At 39.2% G+C, this 26,390-nt stretch overlaps 1 protein-coding gene across 1 annotated transcript; it reads left to right on the top strand.

Moving 5' to 3' along the window:
- The first annotated feature begins 327 nt into the window (after positions 1–327).
- Positions 328–22,949, top strand: LOC102991372 (coagulation factor XI). The gene is made up of 15 exons (XM_007126458.1): positions 328–622; positions 1,473–1,528; positions 8,659–8,821; positions 10,099–10,205; positions 10,878–11,037; positions 12,562–12,671; positions 13,385–13,544; positions 15,640–15,749; positions 15,842–16,004; positions 16,095–16,201; positions 18,719–18,887; positions 20,089–20,264; positions 20,842–20,937; positions 21,717–21,856; positions 22,130–22,949. The coding sequence occupies exons 2-15, from the start codon at positions 1,474–1,476 to the stop codon at positions 22,289–22,291; spliced, it is 1,878 nt and encodes a 625-aa protein (XP_007126520.1). The 5' UTR covers positions 328–622; position 1,473; the 3' UTR covers positions 22,292–22,949.
- Positions 22,950–26,390: the final 3,441 nt, after the last annotated feature.

Below are 26,390 nucleotides of genomic sequence, written 5' to 3'. Positions count from 1 at the left end.
TCCTACCTTCCCAGGCCTCTGAGGAGGTAACACTATATAAATGGAAACTGTGATTGCAGAAGAGCAGGGTATCTACAATCGGTCCCTTACTTTCTACACACTCTGTGACCCCCGAACAGCGAAGTTTCATTTCTCTGCTACTCTGAGCATCAGCAAGTCCATCAGACTTCCCTTGTTTTCTTTTTAAATGGTGAGACTCAAGTTAGCCTGGAATTAATGATTAACAGTTGCTATTTGAAAGTGTGGTTAAGTGCAGCTTTGGCCAGCAGGCATCCTAATTGTGAGTTTGACCAAGTGCTAAGGCACATGGGCAAATTCAAGTTCTCTAAGCTTCTCTGTATGTCACTTGTTTGAATGCATAGTAAAATGAGGGAGAAAAAAATTAATGTATTGAAAAAGCAAGCACCTCTACCAAGGTACGTGTTTGATATGCAAAGATTTTAAGGACTTTCACAGGAATGCTGTACAAAGAGACGATGTTACATCACACTGGGAACCAGTAAAAGTAAATATTAAAGTTAAGTGAACATTACCTGCAAAAACTCATTTAGAGGAGAATGAAAACCATTTTGGAAAAAGGAAGACATTCTTATTAAGAATTGCAGCAAACAAGGAGTTTCAGGTATGATTTCAAAAATTATTATTTGAGATTTCGCTCAAGCAATTATTCCTTGAAGTGCCTTTTTCTATTGTACCATGGGGTTTTAAAATTTTTTTACAATAGACAATGATTGATTTTTAAAATGTGCCTGATTTAACATTTTGGAGGTTTTTAGTTAATAACCATAAGCAATGTGGGAGGAGATGCAGAACGGAAGAAGAGTAATAGTTTGTATTCAATAGCAAGTATTTTACAAATTAAAAAGATTTTCAAGAGCAATATGAACAAATCAGAAGACTTGACTCGTCTCATAGCAGGATTTTCATAGAGCTGTCAGTTCAGGGCTTTGTGGGGATAAGTACATGTATGAGTGACCAAGACAACCTAGGAAGAGATTTGTAACATAATTTTTAAATTAGAAAATTTTGTTAGTAAAAAATCATTTATAGCTTCTTTGATAGATTTAGAAAAGAAACTTCAAAGATGGAAAGAAAGGAAATGAATTGAAAGAAAAGAAAGAAATGGAAAAATTGGGATGGGGAGAGGGTCAGATGATGGCAGTGAGAAATGTCTGATTAATAGTGCGCTGGAAGCGGAGGAGAGGGAGGGAAGGGAGGAAAGTGAGAGGATCCTTCCCTTTTAGCCCTTGGTCCTTCCCAACCATGAACGTGTTGACCACTGCACATACGACCATGCTGAGGAACACTCTAGGGTTGGGGAAAGATAAAATTCAGCTTACGATAGGAGCTCTGTGAACACTACTGAATTAACTACTCCTCTCCCTCCATATTTCTTGTAAACTCTGATATCAGTAAATTAATTATAAATTCACATTTTGTGTTCTAACACATGTACATTTTTCTTTTTGTAGGATGACTTTATTATATCAAATGGTACATTTCATTTTATTTGCCTCAGTTTCTGGTGGTAAGTAGAGTTTTATCTTTAGTATGGACTGGGAATAGCTTGGTTCCCTGACTTGTGGATGAGAAAACAGAAGGGTATAAGCCCAGAGAGGAAAATCACACTGTTGTCCCCATAGATGTGGGAGAATTCCATGCCATCTACTCCAGGGAAGGAAATAAAGTCTTTTTATTTATTTTCTGCTTAAGCCTTCAGGGTTTTTCAAAGCAGGGAAGGAAACTGAGGTAAAGGAATTGTTCATGATAGTAAGAATCTATGTCCATATCTATATCTATACTATGTTTATGTCTAAATCTATATCACACATTTAAATGATATTTAAGACCAATATTAAAAAGCAGAAATCTTGGGCTTCCTTGGTGGCGCAGTGGTTGCGCGTCCGCCTGCCGATGCAGGGGAACCGGGTTCGCGCCCCGGTCTGGGAGGATCCCACGTGCCGCGGGGCGGCTGGGCCCGTGAGCCATGGCCGATGCGCCTGCGCGTCCGGAGCCTGTGCTCCGCAACGGGAGAGGCCGCAGCAGAGGGAGGCCCGCATACCACAAAAAAAAAAAAAAAAAAAAAAAGCAGAAATCTTGACTTCCCTCACTGATTAGTCAATTTTCCATAAAGCAGTCAGTTCAACGCAACACACACACACACACACACACACACACACACACACACACACACACACACAGAGAGGCAATTTTGGACTGAAAAATGTCCCCCAAAATGTCCCAAAATGCAAATATTCCTACATAGTTTATGCATTTCAATAATTTAATCACTGCTGTGAATTCTCCACTCTAAATCATGTCCACTTAATTTGTTTATAAATTACTTAACCAATATTCAGATGGACATATCAGTTCAAGTATTTTTAGCCCTTATATTTATTCTTTATTTAAAATGAAAGTTTAAGCATTCCTTTTAAAAAAAACCTTACATATATTACATTTAATTTCTGCTACTGTTGCTAGCATTTAATGCACAGTAAACTTTTTTTCTGGCATATGTGGAAAATGGTAAATCTAGGTAAAGAGATTTAAAATAAAACAAATTTCACTACAGTTCATAATTTCATTTTTCTTTGTGACAAGATTCTTATCCAGGTTACTATATTCCTTCATTGTCATCATTATGAAATAGTATTGTTATTTAATTGATAGGTCAGTAGTAACTCAATGGACATAGTTTGAACATTGGACCCAACAACTGCATCTCTACATATATACATTCTTTACATATGCGTATGGAACATTTACAAAAATTGACCACATAAAAGGCCCTAAAGCAAGTCTCAACAAATTTTAAAGGATTAAAACTCTACAGAACATGTTATCCAATCACAATAGAATTGAGATAAAATGCAAGAAAAGACAACTGGAAAATCACAAATGTTTCAAAATTAAATAATACCCTTTTAAATAAATATCGGTCAAAGAAGAGATCACAATGGAAATTAGAAAATATATTGAATTGAAAAATAATGAAAATATGGCTTATCAAAACTTTGGGACTGGGCTTCCCCGGTGGCGAAGTGGTTGGGAGCCCGCCTGCCGATGCAGGGGACACGGGTTCGTGCCCCGGTCCGGGAGGGTCCCGCGTGCCGCGGAACGGCTGGGCCCGTGAGCCATGGCCGCTGGCCCTGCGCGTCCGGAGCCTGTGCTCCGCGACGGGGGAGGCTGCAGCGGTGAGAGGCCCGCGTACCGCAAAAAAAAAAAAAAAAAAAAAAAGTTAAAACTTTGGGACATAACTAAATTGGTGCTGAAATCAAGTGTGTACACTTACATGCATATATTAGAATAGGGAAACTGTAAAAATTAATGATGTAAGAATCCAGTTTAAGACAATGGAAAGAGGATAGCAAATTAAATGCAAAAAAACTAGAAAGAAGAGAAAAACAGCAGAAATTAATTAATTGAAAACCAAAGATATATTAGGGAAGCTTAACTTAGTCACAGTCTCCAAAGCATTTTGTAAGGCCAGTGTGATCTTGATACCAAAACATGACAAGGACATTGAGACAGGGATATTATGACATTTTGACAAATCACAGGCCTTTTTTCCTTGTGAATGTAGATGCAATTATCAGAAACAAAAAAAATTACCAAACGTCACCCAGCAGTATGTTAAAAGAAACCCCAAAAGGATGATTACATTGTGACAAGTTTGGGTTTATTCCAGGAATGAAAAATTAGTTTAGTGTTCAAAAATCAATGGATGAACCACTTCTGGGTATACACCCAAAAGAAATGAAAGCAGAGTCTCAAAAAGATATATTCCTAGCAGCATTATTCACAATAGCCAAACAGTGGAAGCAACCCAAGTATCCATCAACAAACGAATAAACAAAATGTGGTATGCACACATTAATAATGAAATATTATTCAGGCTTAAAAAGGAAGGAAATTTTGACACATACCACAAAATGGATGAACTTTGAGGATATCATGCTAAATGAAATAAGCCAGTCACAAAACAACAAATACTGTATGATTTTACTTATGTAAGTTATATAGAGTAGTCAATTTCATAGAGAGAGAAAGTAGAATGGTGGTTGCCAGGGTTGGAGGGGAGGAGGGATAGGCAGTGTTTAATGGATACAGACTTCCAGTTGGGGAAGATGAAAAAGTTCTGGAGACATATATGTTACTACAATAAAAAATAATAATTTAAAATACATGCAGAAAAAATATATGATAAAATTCCACTTACAATAAAAATTCTTAGCAAACTTGAAGTAAAAGGGAACTTCCCTCTTCTGTTAAAGGATATCTTTAAAGAAACAAATAGACAAAAGTCTAAACCAAAAATCTTCACGAAAGCTAATAATAGTGAAATACTGAAAGTTTTTCCTAGGAATTGATAGTAAGACAAGAATACTCACCATTACTAACCTTAAACATTATACTGGCCTAGTCACTGCAATAAGAAAAGAAAAGAAGTAAAAGGTAAAGGACGAGAAAGAAACTCTCATTGTTCATGGATGATATGATTGTGTCCCTCAAAAAATCCAAAATAACCAAAACATAAATTAGTTGAGCCAATAAATTATATGAGCAAGAATTCTGGAATACAAAGTCAATATACAAAAACAGGCACTTTCTAGTTCACCAAAAACAGATTAAGCAGTTTTTACTGGCACTAAGAAGCTGTGTTTGGATTTTGAAAATCAATCTGCCTTGTCAATTTAAATGATCCAATTAGTAGGTGGTATATTTTAAGAAATACAGCACCTATATTAAACATGTAAAATCTGTTTAATTTACCAAATAAGTAATAAGCTTCTTAAAAGTAACATTTTAATATAGCATGCTTGCTTTGCACTAAGAGGTGGGATTTCCTTGGTCAATGGGACTATTTTGAGGTGCGCATAGACCCTCCATTAATGGAGGCTGCCGTACAGCTTCCTCAGAAGCAACACAGAGCCTGGAGAGAGGAAGAAGATTCTGTTCAACCGCAGGTTATCCTCAGGGAGCTGCCAATTTTGGAGAAAATCATGTTATATACAAAGGTTATAGATGGGTAACATAGAAGGCACATGGGGTGGATTTTTGAGGAGAGCTGTGGCAGGGTCCTTGACTCTCTTCTCCCATGTATCCCTTGGCAGTTTAGTGAACTGGACTCCATCCTCAGAATAATGTTTTAAAGAAATGAAGTGAAAATAGATAGGATTACCAAACAAATAAACTATATTTAAATATAGTTAGTTAAACTGTAAAAAAAAAATGTATATAGAAATAGATGTGCTTCTTATTAATACTTTATGTAATAAGATTTAGTGGTGGGTCTAAAACTGCAGAGTAATTACCATCAAACTAGTAATGAGTGATAATGATATTTTGAGATATCTGCAACTATAGTGTTTTTAAATCTGCGATTTTTATTATGACAAAGGCACAGATACTGTGAACCCTAATGCAGTTTCTTCTTACATTAATAATGGAAAGATATGCCATATTTTAGTTAGAAGCTAGGGAAAATAAAGATGAAATTTGCCCCCATTTAAGTCCATGGACTGTATAATCCTAGAAGCCTTAGTGATAATTTCTACTGTTTTTTACCTATATACTTTCCCACATATTTATTGGTATGTTGGTTATTACTACAATAGAAATTAGTTATTTTTTATTTATTTTATTTTTGCTACAATAAATTTAAGTGATATTTTACTCTGTCCAAATATTTTTTGTTATATATATTTATATATTTGTTTTTATATTAAGAAAACTAAGGGTTATATTGTAGTATTAGTCAATAAAGATATACCAAAATTAAAAACTACAACACTTTTATTCAGTGACTAAGTAATAATGACCTAAAAACTCCACAATCTGGAATATTCAATATCTCTTTCCAGAAACAGAAGAAAATTTTAATTTTATGCAATTTAGCTTTGTTTGTATTTTTAACTTACTTATGGTTTCAGTGGAAGGGGATTCAATAATTTTTCCAAGAGTCTGAAGTTCGTGTTCCTGCCTATTTATTTATTTGTTTGGTTTTTATTTTTCTTCCAGTTTTATTAAGGTATAGTAGACATACAGCACTGTATAGGTTTAAAGTGTACAGCATGATGATTTGACTTACACACATTGTGAAATGATGACCATAATAAGTTTCGTGAACGTCCATCATCTCATAGAGATACATTAAAGAAATTGAAAAAAATGTTTTCTTATGATGCAAACTCTTAGGATTTCCTCCCTTAACAACTTTCATATGTAATGTACAGCAGTGGTAATTATACTTATGTTGTACATTATGTCCCTAGTACTTATTTATCTTATAACTTGAAGTCTGTACCTTTTGACTTTCTTCATCCAATTCCCCTTTTCTCCAATGTCTGCCTCTGGTAACCACAAATCTGATCTCTTTCTAAATGAATTTGTTTGTTTTTGAAGTATAATTGATCCACAAGACCATATTAGTTCTTAAAAAACAAAACAAATGAACAATCATAACGAAACAGAAACAGTCATAGAAAAACAGAATAAACAGGTGGTTGCCAGAGGGGAGGGGGATAGGGGGAGGAGAGAAACAGGTGAGGGAGATAAGAGATGCAAACTTCCAGTTGCAAAGTAAATGAGTCACAGGTATGAAATGTACAGTGTGGGGAATAAAGTCAATAACTATGTAATATCTTTGTATGGTGACAGATAGTAACTAGACTTGTCATGATGATTACTTTGAAATGTACAGAAATATCCAATCATTATGTTGTGCGACAGGAACTAACATAGTATTGTAGGTCAATTAAACTAGTCCATTTAGGAAATAAAAACAAAAATAAACAAATGGGACCTAATGAAACTTAAAACCTTTTGCACAGCAAAGGAAACCATAAACAAGACCAAAAGACAACCCTTAGAATGGGAGAAAATATTTGCAAATGAAGCAACTGACAAAGGATTAATCTCCAAAATTTACAGGCCGCTCATGCAGCTCAATATCAAAAAAACAAACAGCCCAATCCAAAAGTGGGCAGAAGACCTAAATAGACATTTCTCCAAAGAAGATATACAGAGTGCCAACAAACACATGAAAGGATGCTCAACATCACTAATCATTAGAGAAATGCAAATCAAAACTACAATGAGGTATCACCTCACTCCAGTCAGAATGGCCATCATCAAAAATTCTACAAACAATAAATGCTGGAGAGGGTGTGGAGCACTGTTGGTGGGAATATAAATTGATACAGCCACTATGGAGAACAGTATGGAGGTTCCTTAAAAAACTAAAAATAAGGCTTCCCTAGTGGCGCAGTGGTTGAGAGTCTGCCTGCTGATGCAGGAGACACGGGTTCGTGCCCCGGTCTGGGAAGATCCCACATACCCAGAGCGGCTGGGCCCGTGAGCCATGGCCGCTGAGCCTGCGCGTCCGGAGCCTGTGCTCTGCAACAGGAGAGGCCATAACAGAGAGAGGCCCGCGTACTGCAAAAAGAAAAAAAAAAAAACCTAAAAATAGAACTATCATATGACCTAGCAATCCCACTACTGGGCATATACCCTGAGAAAACCATCATTCAAAAAGAGTCATGTACCACAATGTTCATTGCAGTTCTATTTACAATAGCCAAGACATGGAAGCAACTGAAGTGTCCACGAATGGATGGATAAAGTGTGGATGGATGAATGGATAAAGAAGATGTGGCACATATATACAATGGAATATTACTCAGCCGTAAAAAGAAACGAAATTGAGTTATTTGTAGTGAGGTGGGTGGACCTAGAGCCTGTCATACAGAGTGAAGTAAGTCAGAAAGAGAAAAACAAATACCATACGCTAACACATATATATGGAATCTAAAAAAAAAAAGGTTATGAAGAACCTAGGGCCAGGATGGGAATAAAGACGCAGACCTACTAGGGAATGGACTTGAGGACACGGGGAGGGGGATGGGTAAGCTGGGACAAAATGAGAGAGTGGCATGGACATATATACACTACCAAACGTAAAATAGATAGCTAGTGGGAAGCAGCCACATAGCACAGGGAGATCAGCTCGGTGCTTTGTGACCACCTAGAGGGGTGGGATAGGGAGGGTGGGAGGGAGACGCAAGAGGGAGGGGATACGGGGATATATGTATATGTATAGCTGATTCACTTTGTTATAAAGCAGAAACTAACACACAAAAACAACAGCAACAAGAACAAAACACACACACACACAAAACAAACAAAAAAACCTGATCCATTTAATATAGTGAGGTGATGTAGTACGTTATCACATCCAGGGCCATCGGATGCTACCCGAAGGTGATCAGTGTGGAGCCTTTGTTTCATATGAACATGGAGTTTAGACACGGAGCAGCACTGGGGAAAGGGAAAAGCAGAGGTCATTCTAGACCTGTGAGCATTTTTGCCAGTGAAGATCTGAGAAACGAATCAATTGCTCACAAAGCACCCACGTTTCCAAGACAATCATTCAGAAGCACCACTCCATTGAGACACACGTGCCATTTAGTGATTTTCTTTTCTATCTGGGGCTGCTTATCCAATAAACTAAAAGGTTTTATTGCCCTGATTTCCATGTTCAGGCATATTTCCTGTTAAGTAGCCCTACCTTCACTTGCCTTTGTGCGATTATTATCTGATTGGGTATGTGCTCACTAAAATCCCAAATAACACATGTCATGTATTATAACACAGAGTGTGTGACCAAGCTGTTCCAAGATGCCTACTTTAAAGGAGGAGATATTACTGTTGTTTTCACACCAAATGCCAAGCACTGCCAAATAGTCTGCACCCACCATCCAAGGTGTTTGCTCTTCACTTTTATGGCTGAATCATCATCTGAAGATCCTACCAAGTGGTAAATGTTTGCTTTTCTACATAGAGGAAATAGATTTTATACAGCAGACGGAGAGACAGACAATTACCAACAATAAATTGCCATCTACCATTTTATAAAATTTAATGTTAACAATTGGAAAATGTATTTTCCTTCCATTGAAATATTAAATACCACAGAAAAAAGGGTAGTGTTTAGGCAGGTCAGGAGGAACAGACATGCCCCTCAGTGTGGTTTCTTGTGGTCTCAATATTAATGATACTTTCTCTCTGATTTCTTTCTGCTTTAATGCCAATTAATCATTTTGTTCTTTGCTTTTCAATTGATTATTGATATTTGATATGATTTAAACTGGTACTTTTCCCTCAATTACTTTATTAGAAAAAAATTCATTATTTATAAAGGTAATTTGAAAGAATAGCACAATGATTTCCTATCGCCCCCAAGACTTTTTGCCATTTTTGTCTTCCGTATTATGTATGTGTAGATGTCTAACCATTTGAAATAATTTGAAACCATCATAACACTTCACCCCTAAATATTTCAACATACATTATCTTACACAAAAAACATTAAAAATTAATAAGAATCCCTTTATATCATCTCAATTGTCCCCAAGTATAATTTATAACAATTAACCAGAATCTTATTAAGATTTGCAAATAGCATCTGGTGATTTTGTCTCTATAGTCATATTCTTAAAAATTTGAGGACATTCCATCCACCATTTTTGTTTCCATATTGAGCTTGAAAATTTAATAATAAAGCTTTACTGCAGAATGAAGTTATTAACATCTTTGTGCATTATTACTGCATTCATAGTATTTACATAGTGCTCTGAACTTATAAAATTTACTATTCTAGAATCTACAACAGAGATCGGCAAACTTCTTCTTAACAGGCAGAGGGTAAATATTTCAGGCTTTGTGGGTCCAGAGGCAAAATCAAGGATATTATATAAATACTTACACAATGATTTAAAATGTAATCATTAAAAAGTATAGAAACCCTTCTTAGCTCATTAACTGTACAGAAACAGGCAGAGAGCTGCATTTAACCAACAGGCCATAGTTCACCCACTCCTGTTTCCAGTTAGGAAGGAGCATTACATGTGATCTTTTCAATGTCGGGATGTTGGAATGGAAAACAAACTCACAGTCTTGCTAAGAATATATTTGTTTTGGCATGAGATAGAGAAGTTTGTTTCCTTCTCTTTGACTCTCTGTGTGCTGACTTTTAAAACCCATTATTGTAAAACATAGATTTTTACCCAGTAATGTTATTTTTTTAAAAAACAGGTTTACTTGCATCCTGAAAGACAGTGTTGCAGAAACACTGCCAATGGTCAATATGACGGGAGCAATTTCCGGATATTCTTCCAAGCAATGCTCAGACCAAATAAGTGGTAAGATGTCTTGCTAGAATTGATATATACTAGTTATTGTGATGTGTACGTGCAGTTACATCAGGTATGGTTTTGTGGCTATGAAACAAAACCCTGCTATATGGAAACAAGGTCTCCTAATGAAGTTCTTTCCTCGTAGAGTAAAAACTAGCATACATGCATGTCCCCCCTACCCCCTTATAGTTCATTAAAATTTATCTCATAGGACGTATCTAACTACATCAGTTCATCATTCATTTATTTTCTTTCTCCTTCCCAGCTTAAAGTTTTATACGAAAGTCCTTATTAAATATATTAATTCAAATCAAAGGAAGCAACCATAAAGGTTAAGATGACCCTTGTCTTAATGGTGAGATATTTCATATACTTGAATAGGTTAATTAGTGAATCAGTCCATCAGTGGAGTTAAGGAGACAAGAGATGCCAGTTCATAAAGCTGAAGCAGAAATGTACAAGTCTAATATTGCTGCAGTGTAAAAAGGACACTGACATTCCTTTACTGTTTCCATGTGAGAGTAGGAGTTGAGCAGATTAAAATAAAACTAGAGGCCTTCTGAGGAAAAGTCAGGGAAAGAACTGAAAGAGCAAGTCTGGAGGGACGGTTGCTAAAATAGAATTATCAGATGACCCCAGAGACTGGAAGATAACCATATTTTCTGATTTTATTTCCAGCTTGCAACAAAGATATTTATGTGGACCTACATATGAAGGGCCTGAACCATAACAGCTCTATTACCAAGAGTGCTCAGGAATGCCAAGAGAGGTGTACGAATGACATGCACTGTCACTTTTTTACATTTGCCACAGAGCACTTTCCAAGCGTAAAGTATCGGTGAGTGAGCTGTGGACTGAGCCCAAGGACCTTAGATAGAAACAAAATGGGATCTTTTTTTTTTTTCTTCAACTTGTAGGGGTTAAAAATTTATTTTTGACCCCTACAAGACAATTCTATAATAAGTACTCCCAGTTTTCTTGATGGAAAATTCATTTAAAGTCCAACTTGGATGCATTTCATTTTGTAGTACAGAGTCTGTCTTTCAATGACACTTTAAAAAAATGTTTAATACATCTCCTAGCTAATTTGAAGAGCGCTACATTTTTAAAGTGGAAATTCTGAAACAATTACAGTGGTCTGACCATTCCATTCTCAGCCTAAAGGATGCTACAGTATGAATCTATAGAATCAAAATGAAAAAGCTACTCAGATATCCTTCCAAATAACAGTTCCCCACCTGAGATAAAGTAACTGAAACCCATGTGAAGTATTTTAAAACTTGCCCCCCACTGGATTTAGAAATATTCCAGGTATAAACCTCCTGTGTAAGAATATAAAAGGGGGCTTCCCTGGTGGCGCAGTGGTTGAGAATCTGCTTGCTAATGCAGGGGACACGGGTTAGAGCCCTGGTCTGAGAGGATCCCACATGCCATGGAGCAACTAGGCCCGTGAGCCACAACTACGGAGCCTGTGCTCCGCAACAAGAGAGGCCGTGATAGTGAGAGGCCCGCGCACTGCAATGAAGAGTGGCCCCCGCTTGCCACAGCTAGAGAAAGCCCTCACACAGAAACGAAGACGCAACACAGCAAAGATAAATAAATTAACTAATAAACTCCTACCCCCAACATCTAAAAAAAAGAATGTAAAAGGATCTGATCTGTAATTGATTAACCTCTTTTCTCTTATAAAATATTTTTAGGGAAAAATATCATTAATTTTTTTATTTAGAAATATTTGAGATGTTCTGGATTCATATAGGAAACTACACTTATCTGAAATCCAACAATGAAAGAAAAGTTCAAATGACTGGTATTTGGATTTTAACATTCTGCTCTACACATTCACAAAAAGGAGATGAGTGGAAATAAAGCGTCAAAGATTTGTTTGAAGAAAAGCAATGATAACAAAGAATGAAACCCTCAAATTAATAATTAAGTTTTCATGGCTTTTCTTTAGCTCAGCTCAAACTACATCTTTTTACATATTTTACGTCTAAGAGTCAATGCAGCATGAACAGCAAGCCAGGAAATTGTGAGTTGCTACGTATTATAAAAAAGTGAAAATGCTAAAATTGAGAAGAGCTTGAGAAGTCATCAATTCCTACACCTCTACTCTTCATGTCACCACCCATCTAAAGCTGTCATTTTACTGATGAAAAAATAAAGTTGACAAAACTCACAGGACCTTGGTAGAGCTGGGACTCAAAACCAGCTGTCTAGTCTCTCAAATCAATACCTTTCAGAGCAATTCTTTAGCTATCATGCCCAGGCCATCTCTAAATGTGAGTTTCTTATTATCTTATGTTTCTCCTTATCTGCATTTGGAGGGATAAACTGTTTGTCCCTTTCGGTCTTCATTTAGTAACGTGTGTCTGTTGAAGCACACCCACACGGGCACGCCAACCAGCATAACAAAGCTCCGTGGCGCGGCGTCTGGATTTTCGCTGAAGCCCTGTGCGCTTTCTAATCTGGGTAACTATCATTTTCTTAATGAGGTGGTTTAGCCATTAAATAGTAGGTGCTGATTATGTGTACGATGGACATAACTTAGGATACCAATCTGTGCTTACGGATGAAGTGGACCCAATGATCTTTCATTTTCTTCATGAGAAAAAATTCATTATGTTCTATTATGATTAAAGCTTATATGTGAATTTAAAGCTTAAAACAATCACTTCCGTTATCCTAATTTTAAAAAATGTAAAAGATCTTGGGATAAACTAACTTTTAAAAATTACTAAGACCTTGTTTCTTTAGTGCAATTTTAGGTTCGCAGCAAAATTGAGGGGAAGGGATAGAGATTTCCCATATACCCCCTGCCCAGACACATGCACAGCGTCCCCTATTACCAACGACCCTCGCCGGATAGTACATTGGTTACAACTGACGAACCTACACTGACACACGTATAGTCACCCAAAGTCCATAGTCTACATTACGATTCACTCTCGGAGTTGTACATTCTATGGGTTTGAACAAATATGTAATGGCATGTTTCCATCATTAGAGTATCATTCAGAGTATCTTTCACTGCCTTAAAATTCCTCTGTGTTCTGCCTATTCATCACCCCCTCATCCCCCAACAAACTTTTTATATGGAATTTAAAATACCATGAGTGGGATTTTACCTTTACCGATGCTACTGGTGAACTGACTTTCTAAATGTGGTTTCTTCTGTTGCACAGCTTGTATTAGGGACATTTTCCCTAGAACGATGTTTGCAGACAGTAACATTGACAGTGTCATGGCTCCAGATGCTTTCGTCTGTCGCAGCATTTGTACTCACCATCCCAGTTGTTTGTTTTTCACCTTCTTTTCTCAAGAATGGCCAACAATATCTGAAAGGTAAGGAGTTAGGATTGTGTCATGTGTTACCTTTTCAAACAGTTGATCAAAAGCCACCATTAAAAACTCTGAGCAACTACAAATTTTATCTAAATGTCTGTCAAGGATACATAAAAGTTGCAAAGAAGAATTCCTAGTTCCTCTTTCTTTCCATTTCCCACCTATTGACTGCAAATCTGGTGTTACCCAGGACTCTTGCTTTTCTTTATGTTAGGGAGGTCTCTGCCTTCAGAGAGTTGCTAGTTCTGAAAGGAATGAAGAAAATAAGGATGGTCATTCGGAGGCATCTTAGTTCAGTGCCTGGTTAAAATAATTGAATCTGGAGCAGAAAGAATTGGAAATATCAGTGACTTGTCAAACCCAAAGTGGAGAGGGGTGGAACGATGGCCTTCATCAACAGAAGCGTGGGTAATGGTGGAGGGAGATTTGAGAATTTAGACCCTGCTTCCCTACTGATGGGTATTAACATTGGAAACCATAATAAAGCACAGGAAATTGCTATGATCATCAAAGAGATGTTTGCTGGGGTTGCTGCCCCTCATTAACAAAATTCACTAAAAAAAAGAAGAAGAAATCTTAAGATTATTTGCTTAAAAATCTAGATTGTATGTATTATCTTAATCTGAATTGTCAGAGCCCTTGTTATTTGCTTGACATTGCTGTTCATTGTTGGGGAGAGTGTCCCCCAGAGCCATCCAGCCCAAGTAAGCCCTTGAGTTCCTGTTTATCAAGCAAGACTGGTTTTTTATCGAGTGAGGATATAATTCCGGAAGTATAATGCTAGGTTTGTCACATGAGAATATATGTTACTTTCATTTTCTCAACATGGTTCTAAATGCGGGGATACCATTAGTCAACTCAATAGATTAAAAACCCTGCACTACTTGGACCAGAGTGGAAGTAAAAGAGAAGTGATTAGATTGGGATATATTGTCAATGTAGAGCCAGTAAGATTTGCTGATGGATTGAATGCCAGCTGTGAAGTAAAGAGTCAATGATAGCTCCAAGATTTTTGGCCTAACAAAATTGGAAGGATGGCAATGCCAATGAAGAGATGGGGGAAGATTTCTTACAGAGATGATTTCAAGAGGCAAGAGGTGCCTGGTAGCCATCCGGAGAGAAATATTGAATTGGTGGTTAGAAAGGGAAGTCTGGGATTTAACAAGGGAGGTTTATGCCCTAGATCTGTGTTAGGTGTCACCAGGATACAGCTGGTAATTAATGCCAGTGAAACTGGTGAGGTCACCAAAAAATTGAATGCAGTCAGAGAAAGAGAGGAGGTCAAAGATTGAGCCTTGAGGCATTATAAACTTCAGAACTTAGAAAGATGCCTTTGTAATGTGTTATTTTGTCTTAATCACTGCTCTTTTTCTTTTTTACTCCTTTTACAAAATTCCCAATCAATACCTATAAGAGGAGCAACACATTTAATCCTCATTACAAGGTGAGAGAGGAACATGGGTGCTACAAGCCAAGACCTGGCTTCTTAAATTTGCGCTAATGAATATTAAATAAAACTAAATATCCATTTCCTCAGCTGTATTAGCCACATTTCAAGGATGCAGCATATGGCTGGCTAGTGGCTATTGTATTGGCTGGCATAGACATGGAATATTTACATCATTGCAGAAAATTCTGTTGGACAGCACAGCTCCAGACTGTGATTTTGTGCTAATTAGGAAAAGTTACTTCCTCCCAGAAAGATGCTGCCTGGGTGTGGAGTCTGTGGCGGATTTTGCTTATCCCTGTCTACGCCTACAGCAACTCTGGGTAGCAGATTTGTAGGTAGCATGAAAATTCTTGAATCGTTGAGATAGTCTAGGAGAGTTGAGAGAAAGGAAATAAAAAAGGAAGGTACTAGGAACAGTGATGTTGAATAAAGCAAGCTTAGAAAATTTAGAGGCAGTTTGGTAAATTTGTCTACAACCTATGGATCATGGAGTCTGAGTCAGTGATTTATGAATGGTACTTTCAAAATGGGAACAACTTCCGTATTAAATGCCAACAGGAGCTGACTTCCATATGTGCTGTGAAAATGTCTTCTTCTTTGGTATGTTTTACATGATATCTCTATATTTCCCTTTTTTACTGTTAGAAATCTGTGTCTACTTAAAACGTCTACAAGTGGGTTGCCAAGCGCACGCATTAGAAAGAACAAAGCTCTTTCTGGTTTTAGTCTACAAAACTGCCGGCACAGTGTCCCAGGTAAACAATGAAACCTCTTCCTTCTGACTGAGAATCAACAAATGTGTGCTAGGGTTTCACGTCTCATATCTGATACGTGCTTTGCTGTCTAGTGTTCTGCCATTCTTCATTCTACCGTGACACTGATTTCTTGGGAGAAGAACTGGACATTGTTGACGTGGACGGGCACGAAGCCTGCCAGAAAACATGTACCAACAGCATCCGCTGTCAATTTTTTACCTATTCTCCATCTCAAGAATCTTGCAACGGAGGGAAGTAAGACATATGATGAGTTCCGCAGATGCTCCTGCCCCATCTAGCTGAAGGGAGGAATTATGTTTATACCATTTTGTTTCCAACCTGCAGGGGTAAATGCTACTTAAAACTTTCTGCAAATGGATCTCCAACTAAAATACTTCATGGGAGAGGAAACATCTCTGGATATACATTAAGGTTATGTAAAATGGATAATGGTGAGTTTAATGTCACTTGAAAAAATACATCCCCTGTATACTGAGTATGTCATGACTAAGAGAGTCAGTAGTAGCTACAGAGGGGAGAAAATTAGTAAAGTAATGAACTTAGATGTAATTTTCTGTTATTTTCACTGCTATCACTCAGGCTGACCTGTTTTAAAGGTAAATATTGGGCTTTGACTAAACTCTGTGCTGCCTGGCATTAACTGAGTATGTGTTATAATTTGATACATTTATATAACCAGTATTTCCTGGTGAGACTCAGGCTCAGCCAAAATTTTTATGTTTGATTGTTGTTATCAAGGTCAATAATCTTTCTTATTATCCTTTATAATAGAAATATCAACCAGCATCTTGGTTAATCAGATTAGTCATTTTCTTTCTATTGGCTATTACTTGATCTTTAATTGAAATATAAATTGTCATCATATGTTTGGAAAATTATGTATCTGTGCAAGAAATACTCAAGTGGCTCCTTCTCCAGGGCCTTTAGATTTCCTGCAAGTGTTCTGCATATTTATGAATATTAGCAAAAGTTACAGTAAAACCTTATTAATTTGTAACAATGAGTATAGTAGGGTGGAAATAAAAAGACTGTCTATATTAAACAAGACCTATAATAACATAAAAATTATAATACACATCAGATCAGCAGTGCTTCCATTCCAGTGGCCAATTTCTGAGCATAGAAACAAAAGATGGTTTGTAGGCAAACAACACTGTGTAAGGGATGAAACAGGAAAGAGCCTAATACACACATTCCTCTCTAAATTATTGTAATAACCTATTATGACTTTAATGTTCATTGACTTACATACATACATGTTTTTAGACTTTTATTGCTTACTGCCCAATATTATAATGCAGTATAAATTAAGTTGCAACTGAGACTTAATGAGTGAAATGGAAGTGATAATTATGCTTTGTCGTAGATTTCAAAGTATGAAAATCTTCTGTGTCAGAAATATTGGCTCTACTGAGAGGTGAATAAATCCTTAACTTCTGAGAACTTGTTTTGTATAATAGAACATACAATATTACTGTATACTGTGTCCAATGCTAGCATCCTAGCTGGGAAATTCTGCCTTTCTAGGGCTTAGAGGGGCTCTGATGGGAATCTGGATGGCTCTAGCTTCTTTAAAAAGACAGTAAATTGAGTTGTATCTCATATATTCTCTGTTTTTCTTACAATAAATTTATCTCAGACAAGAAGGAGTATTTACAATCATTCTGTTGTCTTGGTTCTACCAAGCAATAGAAAGGATGCAGCAAATTTTGCTGTTAGTGATGTTGACATAGTTTAAAAAATGGGAACCAGCACTTATACCTTTAATTTCAGAATTCATTCTCTACCCTCCTTCCTGCTCTTTTCTAATGAATCTAGGGACTCTGGTCTCTAGAGGTTACAGAATAAATCAGGTGTAGATTGACAGCTAAAGCAGAAAATATAAGATAAAGGAAAATAAAATCTTAGGTCTTTTTAGTGCATCTTCTGAAATAAGTGAAACTAGATAATTAGGTTTTGCTGCTTTATATTAGATGGAATAATACCCTAATATGAGAGGGAATATCTACGGAGATGTTTATCATATCTTGTACTGTGATTTGCCTACACTATAACTTAACTTTGTGAAGATACAGAGCAATTGCCATTCAAAGAAACATCTCTTAACACAAAATGTAAGGCTAAAAACAAATATTTAAAGCATTTTTTTGAACTGAGAAACCAAATAGAACAAACACCAAGACCTATAACTCACCTTAATAAGGTCTTTATTTAGTTGTTTTTAATATATTTTAGTTACTGATCTATTAATTTTCTAAGACAAGAAAGAAAACAGAAGGGCGAGTTTGAATCAAAGTCCTTGGAAACATCAAAGGTTGAGCAGAAACCCCCAGTCTGTCAACAAGACCTAAGGGCAGAAGCAGTTCACAAACAGAAGAGCAGCCAGGTTTGGATGTGGTGGAGCAGGAGCGACTGGGACCAAAGGGCAGCTGGGATGGAAGGGGATGGGGAGGAACTGGACAAAGGCCACAAACTGAGTGGAAGGTGCCGAACTTTTCGTTGTAACAGTAGTTCTTAAATGTTAGTGAGGCTGATTAAAACTCAGACGACTAGGGCCCACCGTCAGAGTTTCTGATTCACCAGGTCTGAGGCGGTGCTCACGAATTTGCATTTCTAACAAATTCTCAGGGGTGCCATTGGTCGGGGGCCACACTTGACAACCATTGCTTTAAGAGAACCACTGAGGTTAGCATTTGATGGAGGGTAAGACTGACTTGCCGCCCCAGATGAGGCATTACTTGGGGGCATGCGATTATAAGGTGACTCATCATTCAGTTTTTATGTACATGTTGTGCTCTGCCAACTTGATTCTAAAGTGTCTTCAAGTCAAGGTCATGGTAAATTATTGAATCCAGGGAAGGTTTCTTTCCCTGTGTGCCTGAAGGAACGTAACTACTGTTGGAAAATGACGATTTAGGACCCAACTCACTGCAATCCTTCTGTTGTAGCGTGTACAACGAAAATCAAGCCCAGAATTGTTGGAGGAACCAAGTCTGTTCTTGGAGAGTGGCCATGGCAGATAACTTTGCACATCACATCACCCACCCAGAGACACCTGTGTGGAGGCTCCATCATCGGAAACCAGTGGATATTAACAGCTGCTCATTGTTTCAGCGAGTCAGTACCACTGCTGTTTTTACTCGTTCACCATACTCACACATATATTAAATCTATCCCTAGTATTTTAGTACAATTTTAAAGATGTAAATTATCCTATTTGCTAAATTAATTTTCTGTCTTAATGATAAAAAGCAAAAAGGAAGAGCCACTCATGATCTACCAGCATCAGAACAGGTGCAGGAACATGGCTGTTTGACTTCATAATATTCCACTTTTCCAGTTAAATGTATACACATCCCCAGGGGAGTTCTGGTTATTTCCTATTAACAGCATATCATTTTCTGTGCACTGGCTGGGCATTGGGTCCAGAACTAACCTCGAAGGGAATTTCCTGCTCCCTGAATCTAATTTCCCATTTATTCCCCCTCTTCTTCCCCCCTCCCTGCCCCCCCCTCCTCCTCCCTTGTCGTCCTCCTCCCCCTTCCTTCCTCTTCTTCCTCTGCTTCTTTCTCTCTCTCTCTCCTCTCTCATTCTCCCTCCATCTCTCTCTCTTTCTCTCCCACTGTGTTTCTAGACCCATAAGGAAGAGTTTATTATACATCATCAAATTGGATTCCCTACTTAAGTCAATTTCAATACTGGTAAACTTAACAGCTCCATCGGGAGAGCATTCAGAGTATATGTAACCCAGGGAATTTTAGTTGGCCAAACTTCCTCTTTGCACCTCAGTATCTTCTGGGTTGTTTCCAGACACAGTTTTGTGTTTTTGTTAGTAGGTTTATTTTATCAGTATGCAACTTACTCATATTATTACTCAAAGATTCATTTGAGGTCAATAGTCTCTTTTACCCTTTACATACAGGAAAATGGAGTACCAGAAAGTCCAAGAGAATTTCTCAGGGTCACAGCCAACGAACCCAGCAATGAAACTAAAACCCAGAACTGTGTGTGTGTGTGTGTGTGTGTGTGTGTGTGTGTGTGTGTGTGTGTGTGTGTGTGTGTGTGTTGACAGGCAGAAAAAGTATTCATTGATTTTTGTGTGTTTAATATAAGGCAAATGATAGCCCAGGACATTCCATACAGGAGGACTATGTGACTGAAAAATCTTAGCATAAAATCACTTCTTTCCACTTAAAAGCCCACCGTTGGCAGAAAATATTACCTAGTTAGTAACAGTCAGTTAAATAGCACTGTACCTCAAATGCTCGGGAATTATTCGGTAAAGGAATTTTCTTTTCCTCGATTGCTTACTCCTTAGGGTAGAGTCACCTAAAGCTTTGCGTGTCTATAGTGGCATTTTAAACCAAGCAGAAATAAAAGAGGATACATCTTTCTTTGGGGTTCAAGAAATAATAATTCATGATCAATATGAAATGGCAGAAAGTGGATATGATATTGCCTTGTTGAAACTGGAAATGACAATGAATTACACAGGTATGGAAAATTTTAAACAGAAAGTTGTCTACAGTGATTACATGGAGATGACGTTTCACACTCCCAGATTCATGGCCAGAGCCTGGCAATCTCTCCATGTGTTATTATCATGAAAGGGGGAGGGGGATGCCAAGCTAGTCTAAGACTGATGTGCTTTCCTGACGACTGCATCTTATTTTGGGGTGTGGGTGAAATGGTAATTGTCCCCAGGCTTCTTCAGATGCACAGAATGACATAACTTCATAATATACTGGAATATTAAACATGATTTTTATCTGCTTTTTAAGGAAGAAATGATTGTGGGTCAGAATGATGAAGCAATTTCTACAGGGTCACAGACCTCGCGAGAGCGACGGAGTTAGTGGAGAGGGCTGTGGCTTGTCTTTCTCGTTCCCTCATCCTGGGATGTGTGACAGATAACGCTGAACACGAGGGATGAAAATGTATGACAAGGAGGCAAAAAAAAGGAATATAATAAATAGGGAACACACTAAATAATAGAACATGAAGGAAGTTTTTCCTGGGAAAGAAGATCTATTTTGTTTCTGATAATTAAACTGTGATTTTTAAAATTTAGATTCTCAACGACCCATCTGCCTACCTTCCAAAGGAGATAGAAATGTGACATATACTGAGTGCTGGGTGACTGGATGGGGGTACCAAAGATTAAGACGTAAGAAATGATGTTTCTCTGTGTGCTCCAGCTCAAGATACAGAACACAATTTAGTCATAAGCTTTTCCACTATATCAATTCATACAGCTAAAATGAGAGTAAAATAATAACATTATTCAACTGCAGAAAGCATATTAATAAAGATGGAAAGACAAAAATCACTCAAGTGATGATGACACCTCGTCTGTTTGACTGGAAATTTTAAATATGACAATCTCTTTAAAGACATTATTATTATTTTTATTCGGTACATGGGCCCCTCACTGTTGTGGCCTCTCCCGTTGCGGAGCACAGGCTCCAGACGCGCAGGCTCAGGGGCCATGGCTCAAGGGCCCAGCCGCTCCGCGGCATGTGGGATCTTCCCGGACCGGGGCACGAACCCGTGTCCCCTGCTTCGGCAGACGGATTCTCAACCACTGCGCCATCAGGGAAGCCCTAAAGACATTATTTTTAATGCAGTTTAATTCGAAACCTAGCACTTTTCAGTAAATGTCTTAGCCTGTTATCCAATTATTTTCTCTGGGAAGTAATTCCAGTTAGAGCCATAATTAATTTTGGACTTAATAACATTAACAAAATGGTACTCACAATAGTGAGAATAACATCTTCTCTATACTCTGTAATTATAAAAGGTCTATGAAGTAAACGTAGTATTTTTTTCCTTCTAGATTTTTAGATAGGTATGGTTTTGATTTTAAATACATATACTTATATTTAAATTTGTATATATATTTTATATATGTGGTTGTTCCACTAACAAACTAAAAATTTTTTTCAGACAAAATACTAAATACTCTCCTGAAAGCCCAGGTACCCTTGGTGACAAATGAAGAATGCCAGGCAGGATACAGAGGGCATAAAATAACTAATAAGATGGTCTGTGCAGGCTACAAAGAAGGAGGGAAGGATGCCTGCAAGGTAACAGTGTTCTCAGCCAATTGAATATACTCACATTAGAATGTTTAATGCATTTTTAAAGCAGTCTTCTGCCAATGAGTGGGGAACAGAGTGGATTTGTTTTCCTAACCCTGAAATCTGATAGACTGAGGGAAAAACAAGAAATCCAGTTCTTTGAAGTTTATTAAAGGGCCAAGACAGAATTCTAGGTGAAATCACTCTGATGAAAATGTACTTAAGATGAGAAGTGTCTGAACTGATCTGCGTGCCTTTTCTTTTCTCCATTTGTCGTAGGGAGATTCGGGGGGCCCCCTGTCTTGTAAGCACAACGAGGTCTGGCATTTGGTAGGCATCACGAGCTGGGGCGAAGGCTGCGGCCAAAGGGAGCGGCCAGGTGTTTACACCAACGTGGTCGAGTATGTGGACTGGATTTTGGAGAAAACGCAAGCAGCTTGAAAGAGTCCCCAGATGCCATTTGACTCCCTGAAGGGTAAGCCAGATTATTCCCTGGAAGAGGGTTTGGATTTCACCGAAGAAGACACTGCACCATCATTTTCCTCCACAGGCTACAGTTCTGAGACTGTAACAGACTGAGGGGCTTGGTATTGGTAAGAACACACCAAAGCTGTCATTCTCAAAACTCCCAGTTCCGCCATCATCAGAGGGTGACCAGCATCCAGTCTCTTGCTTGTTGGTTACACCTTTCCTGAGCCAAAGGAATACTATAAGATTAAGATATTTGAAGATGAAAACATACCCAGACAGACCAGAAAAGAATCAAGTAGTGGCACCAAAGGATCGGGCAGAAATGCTCAAAGAAACCACTGTAAAAAGATTCGTTAAATGAAAAATGGGAACTGGAGAAAATGGAAACAAGGGCAGTCACCATCAAATTGCAAGACTCTGGGCTCTGGGTACATGCACACATCTCTTTTGTAAAGAAAGAACTTGACTGAATTTGATGGCAGGTTTTCAGAATAATCAAGAATTCTTGTCATGTCATTTTTTAATATTTTTTAAATTAGTTTGGGTAGAGACAAGCTATGAGTGAGTGTGAATGTGGGTTCCAGAATTTCTGTATGGGAAAGGATTAAAAGCAGCAATTCACCTGGAAGTGAGACCTTAGGGGACGAATCTTAAAGGTGTTCTTGCCTAGAAAACTATTTGTGCGTGGATTTCATATTTATTTGCACAGTTTTGGGTAGGGGAGGGCTGATGAAGATAAGGGGGTAAGCTAAAGACCTCCTAAGATAAGCTGCCTCTGTGAGTGTGGGTTTTCAAATCTACGTTTATAGATGATAAATGTATTGGACAGAAATCAAAATAAAACACATCCATACTAGGGGGAAAACGACTTGGGAATAAATGGATGGTTACAGTAACATCTTCAGCATCTTGAAAGTGGCTCCCTGTATTCTCAGTACTGGGGTGTTCCCTGTAAATATATACCTGGTTATATAGTGCAAATATTTACCTGGTTATTGTTGCTGATATAGTTTAATAATCTAGAATTTGCGCTGTCTCCACCAGTTTTCAATCCGTGTCAACAACTTATGTCAATATTCAATCCAATATGTGCAGTATTTCTTGAACAGACTGAGCTGGTGGGATACAGTAGTGAGCCAATAAATAGATCCCTACCTTCTTGAAGCTTCTGGTCTAGCTAGCAGGAGCCACAAAAATAAAATAATTACACATGTATAAAATATATCATATAATTTTAAATGGAAATGAGAGGGAGGCACAGGGCTCTATGAGAAGTTAAGGAAGAAGAGAGTTTAGGGGAGGTTCAAAGACTGGGATAAAAAGGAATTTGTCTGAGGAAGAAACAATAAAAACAAAAGTAAGCAAACAAACAAACAAAACTCCCAAAATCAAAAAATTAGAATGGCATTAAGGCCTTAGCTACGGTCCTACCTCATCAAAGACTCAGGGAAACTTTGATCCATTCTGATGAAGAGGCATGTCCCCAACTGGTCCTGTTCAGACCCACTTCTCCCTTTACCTTGTGGGTCCTGCCTTGTCCTCTAATATTCCTTTCTTATGGGCTTTTCCCACATCCTCCATCAACCTGAGTCAGAATGGGCCTTTCCCTGTCCTTGTGCGAGAGAATTTTCTACATTCTGGTTAATGTCTTCAAAATTCACATTTAGAGAATTTACCTACTGCCCTGAGGCTCCAGCAGCAGTGAATGGTGGTCCTGTGCTGAGGCAACGGTGTCCTTTCTTAGCCTGCCTCTCCATGAGACGCTCTGAGGCCGCCAGGTACCCTGAGGAAGGCTTCTCTGGGGGCCTCTCCCTACATCCAACCCATTTCCCTCACGGAGTACGTACACGGTACTCATTCATCAGAGTAGGGCAAGCTTCTATTTTCCCTTCTGTCCTTCCCAAAGCCATCGACAAACTGAAACTAACTCTTCTGAGCAATTTTTCAATTAGGAATGTGCGTGCGTGTGTGTGTGTCTGTTGGGGGGCGGGGGGAGAAGAGTTGGGGAGAGAGACAGAGAGAATGAAAAGGAATATTTCCGGTAACCACAATACTTAACACACACTCAGCCTCACTGCCTCTCTTGATGATTCCTCATCTTCAGATACAGTTTTAATTTCCTAGGGTTTCAGTAACACATTGCCACTAACTGAATGCTTTAAAACAACAGAAATTCTTTCTTTCACAGTTCTGAAGGCTGGAAGCCTGAAATGCAGGTGCCGCCTCTGAGGCCCTCGGGGAAGGGTCCTTCCTGGCCTCTTCCAGCTCTGGTAGCGCTAGGCCTCCCTTGGCTTGTGACAGCACCACTCTGATCTCTGCCTCTGTCTTTACATGGCCTTGTCCCCTGTGTCTCTCTGCCTCTTCTCATAAGGACACCAGTCACATTGGATTAAGCGCTCACCCAACTGTGTAAAAGTATGTGCTGCATGAAGTATAGAAATTATTGTCATTATCCGTTTAGTTGAGACTTTCAGGGAAGAGACTATATTCAAAATACCCCCTGCAGCAACTGGCACAAAACAGATATTCAATAAATAGTTGTCTCTCTTTTGCGCTTGAGCATCAGACAATTTTATCATAAACGTAGTAGTATGTGGTGGGATTCCCAGGTGGAGATTATGATTGTGCATATATGTGTTTGTTTTACTTGCTCTTTCTAAAGAGGTGTCAACATTTATCTTTTATCTACTGAGGCAGCTTCCCCACTGCACCCAACACCCCCGGGGAACGTGTGCACACTTTGTAACTCCAAGAAAGTTTCAAAGGACACTATGCTGTACCCAGGCAGAAATTTCCACATCCTGTGAGGATCTGTGTTAATGCTCGGACATTGTGAAATAAACAGTCAAGTGGCACTCGTGACCTTGGTTGGGAAGGTACCTTAAAAAAGAATACAGGGGGGCTTCCCTGGTGGCGCAGTGGTTAAGAATCTGCCTGCCAATGCAGGGGACACGGGTTCGAGCCCTGGTCTGGGAAGATCCCACATGCCGCGGAGCAACTAGGCCCGTGAGCCACAACTACTGAGCCTGCGCATCTGGAGCCTGTGCTCCTCAACAAGAGAGGCAGCGATAGTGAGAGGCCCGCGCACCGCGATGAAGAGTGGCCCCCGCTCGCCGCAACTAGAGAAAGCCCTCGCACAGAAACGAAGACCCAACACAAACAAAACTAAAATAAATAAATATATAAATTTATTTTTTTAAAAAAAGAATACAGGGGGACCTTCAAGATGGCGGAGGAGGGCTTCCCTGGTGGCGCAGTGGTTGCGCGTCCGCCTGCCAATGCAGGGGAACCGGGTTCGCGCCCCGGTCTGGGAGGATCCCACATGCCGCGGAGCGGCTGGGCCCGTGAGCCATGGCCGCTGAGCCTGCGCGTCCGGAGCCTGTGCTCCGCAATGGGAGAGGCCACAGCAGTGAGAGGCCCGCGTAAAAAGATGGCGGAGGAGTAAGACATGGAGATCACCTTCCTCCCCACAAATATCAAAAATACATGGACATGTGGAACAACTCCTACAGAACACCCACTGAACGCTGGCAGAAGACCTCAGACCTCCCGAAAGGCAAGAAACTCCCCACGTACCTGGGGAGGGCAAAAGAAAAAACAGAGACAAAGAATAGGGACGGGACCCGCACCAGTGGGAGGGAGCCGTGAAGGAGGAAAGTTTCCACACACTAGAAGCCCCTTCGCGGGCGGAGACTGCGAGTGGCGGAGGGGGAAGCTTCGGAGCCACAGAGGAGAGTGCAGCCACAGGGCTGCGGAGGGCAAAGCGGAGAGATTCCCGCACGGAGGATCGGTGCCGACCGGCACTCACCAGCCCGAGAGGCTTGTCTGCTCACCCCCCGGGGCGGGCGGGGGCGGGGAGCTGAGGCTCGGGCTTCGGTCGGATCCCAGGGAAAGGACTGGGGTTGGCGGCGCAAACACAGCCTAAAGGGGTTAGTGCGCCACGGCTGGCTGGGGGGGAGTCCGGGAAAAGGTCTGGAGCTGCCGAAGAGGCAAGAGACTTTTTCTTACCTCTCTGTTTCCTGGTGAGCGAGGAGAGGGGGTTAAGCACGCCGCTTAAAGGAGCTCCAGA

This window comes from Physeter macrocephalus, chromosome 20 (genome assembly GCF_002837175.3).
Source record: "Physeter macrocephalus isolate SW-GA chromosome 20, ASM283717v5, whole genome shotgun sequence".
Classification (NCBI taxonomy): domain Eukaryota; kingdom Metazoa; phylum Chordata; class Mammalia; order Artiodactyla; family Physeteridae; genus Physeter; species Physeter macrocephalus.
Note: the sequence above shows the minus strand (reverse complement) of the source record. Positions and strands in the feature narration are given on the sequence as shown.

What these genes read in the sequence shown, in the direction of transcription:
- LOC102991372 (XM_007126458.1), top strand. Translation starts at nt 1,474, where the DNA reads ATGACTTTATTATATCAAATGGTACATTTCATTTTATTTGCCTCAGTT. An exon ending in CTGCCGGCACAGTGTCCCAG is followed by an intron (nt 15,750 to 15,841) that starts GTAAACAATGAA and finishes TTTGCTGTCTAG; the next exon opens with TGTTCTGCCATTCTTCATTC. An exon ending in GGGGTACCAAAGATTAAGAC is followed by an intron (nt 20,938 to 21,716) that starts GTAAGAAATGAT and finishes AATTTTTTTCAG; the next exon opens with ACAAAATACTAAATACTCTC.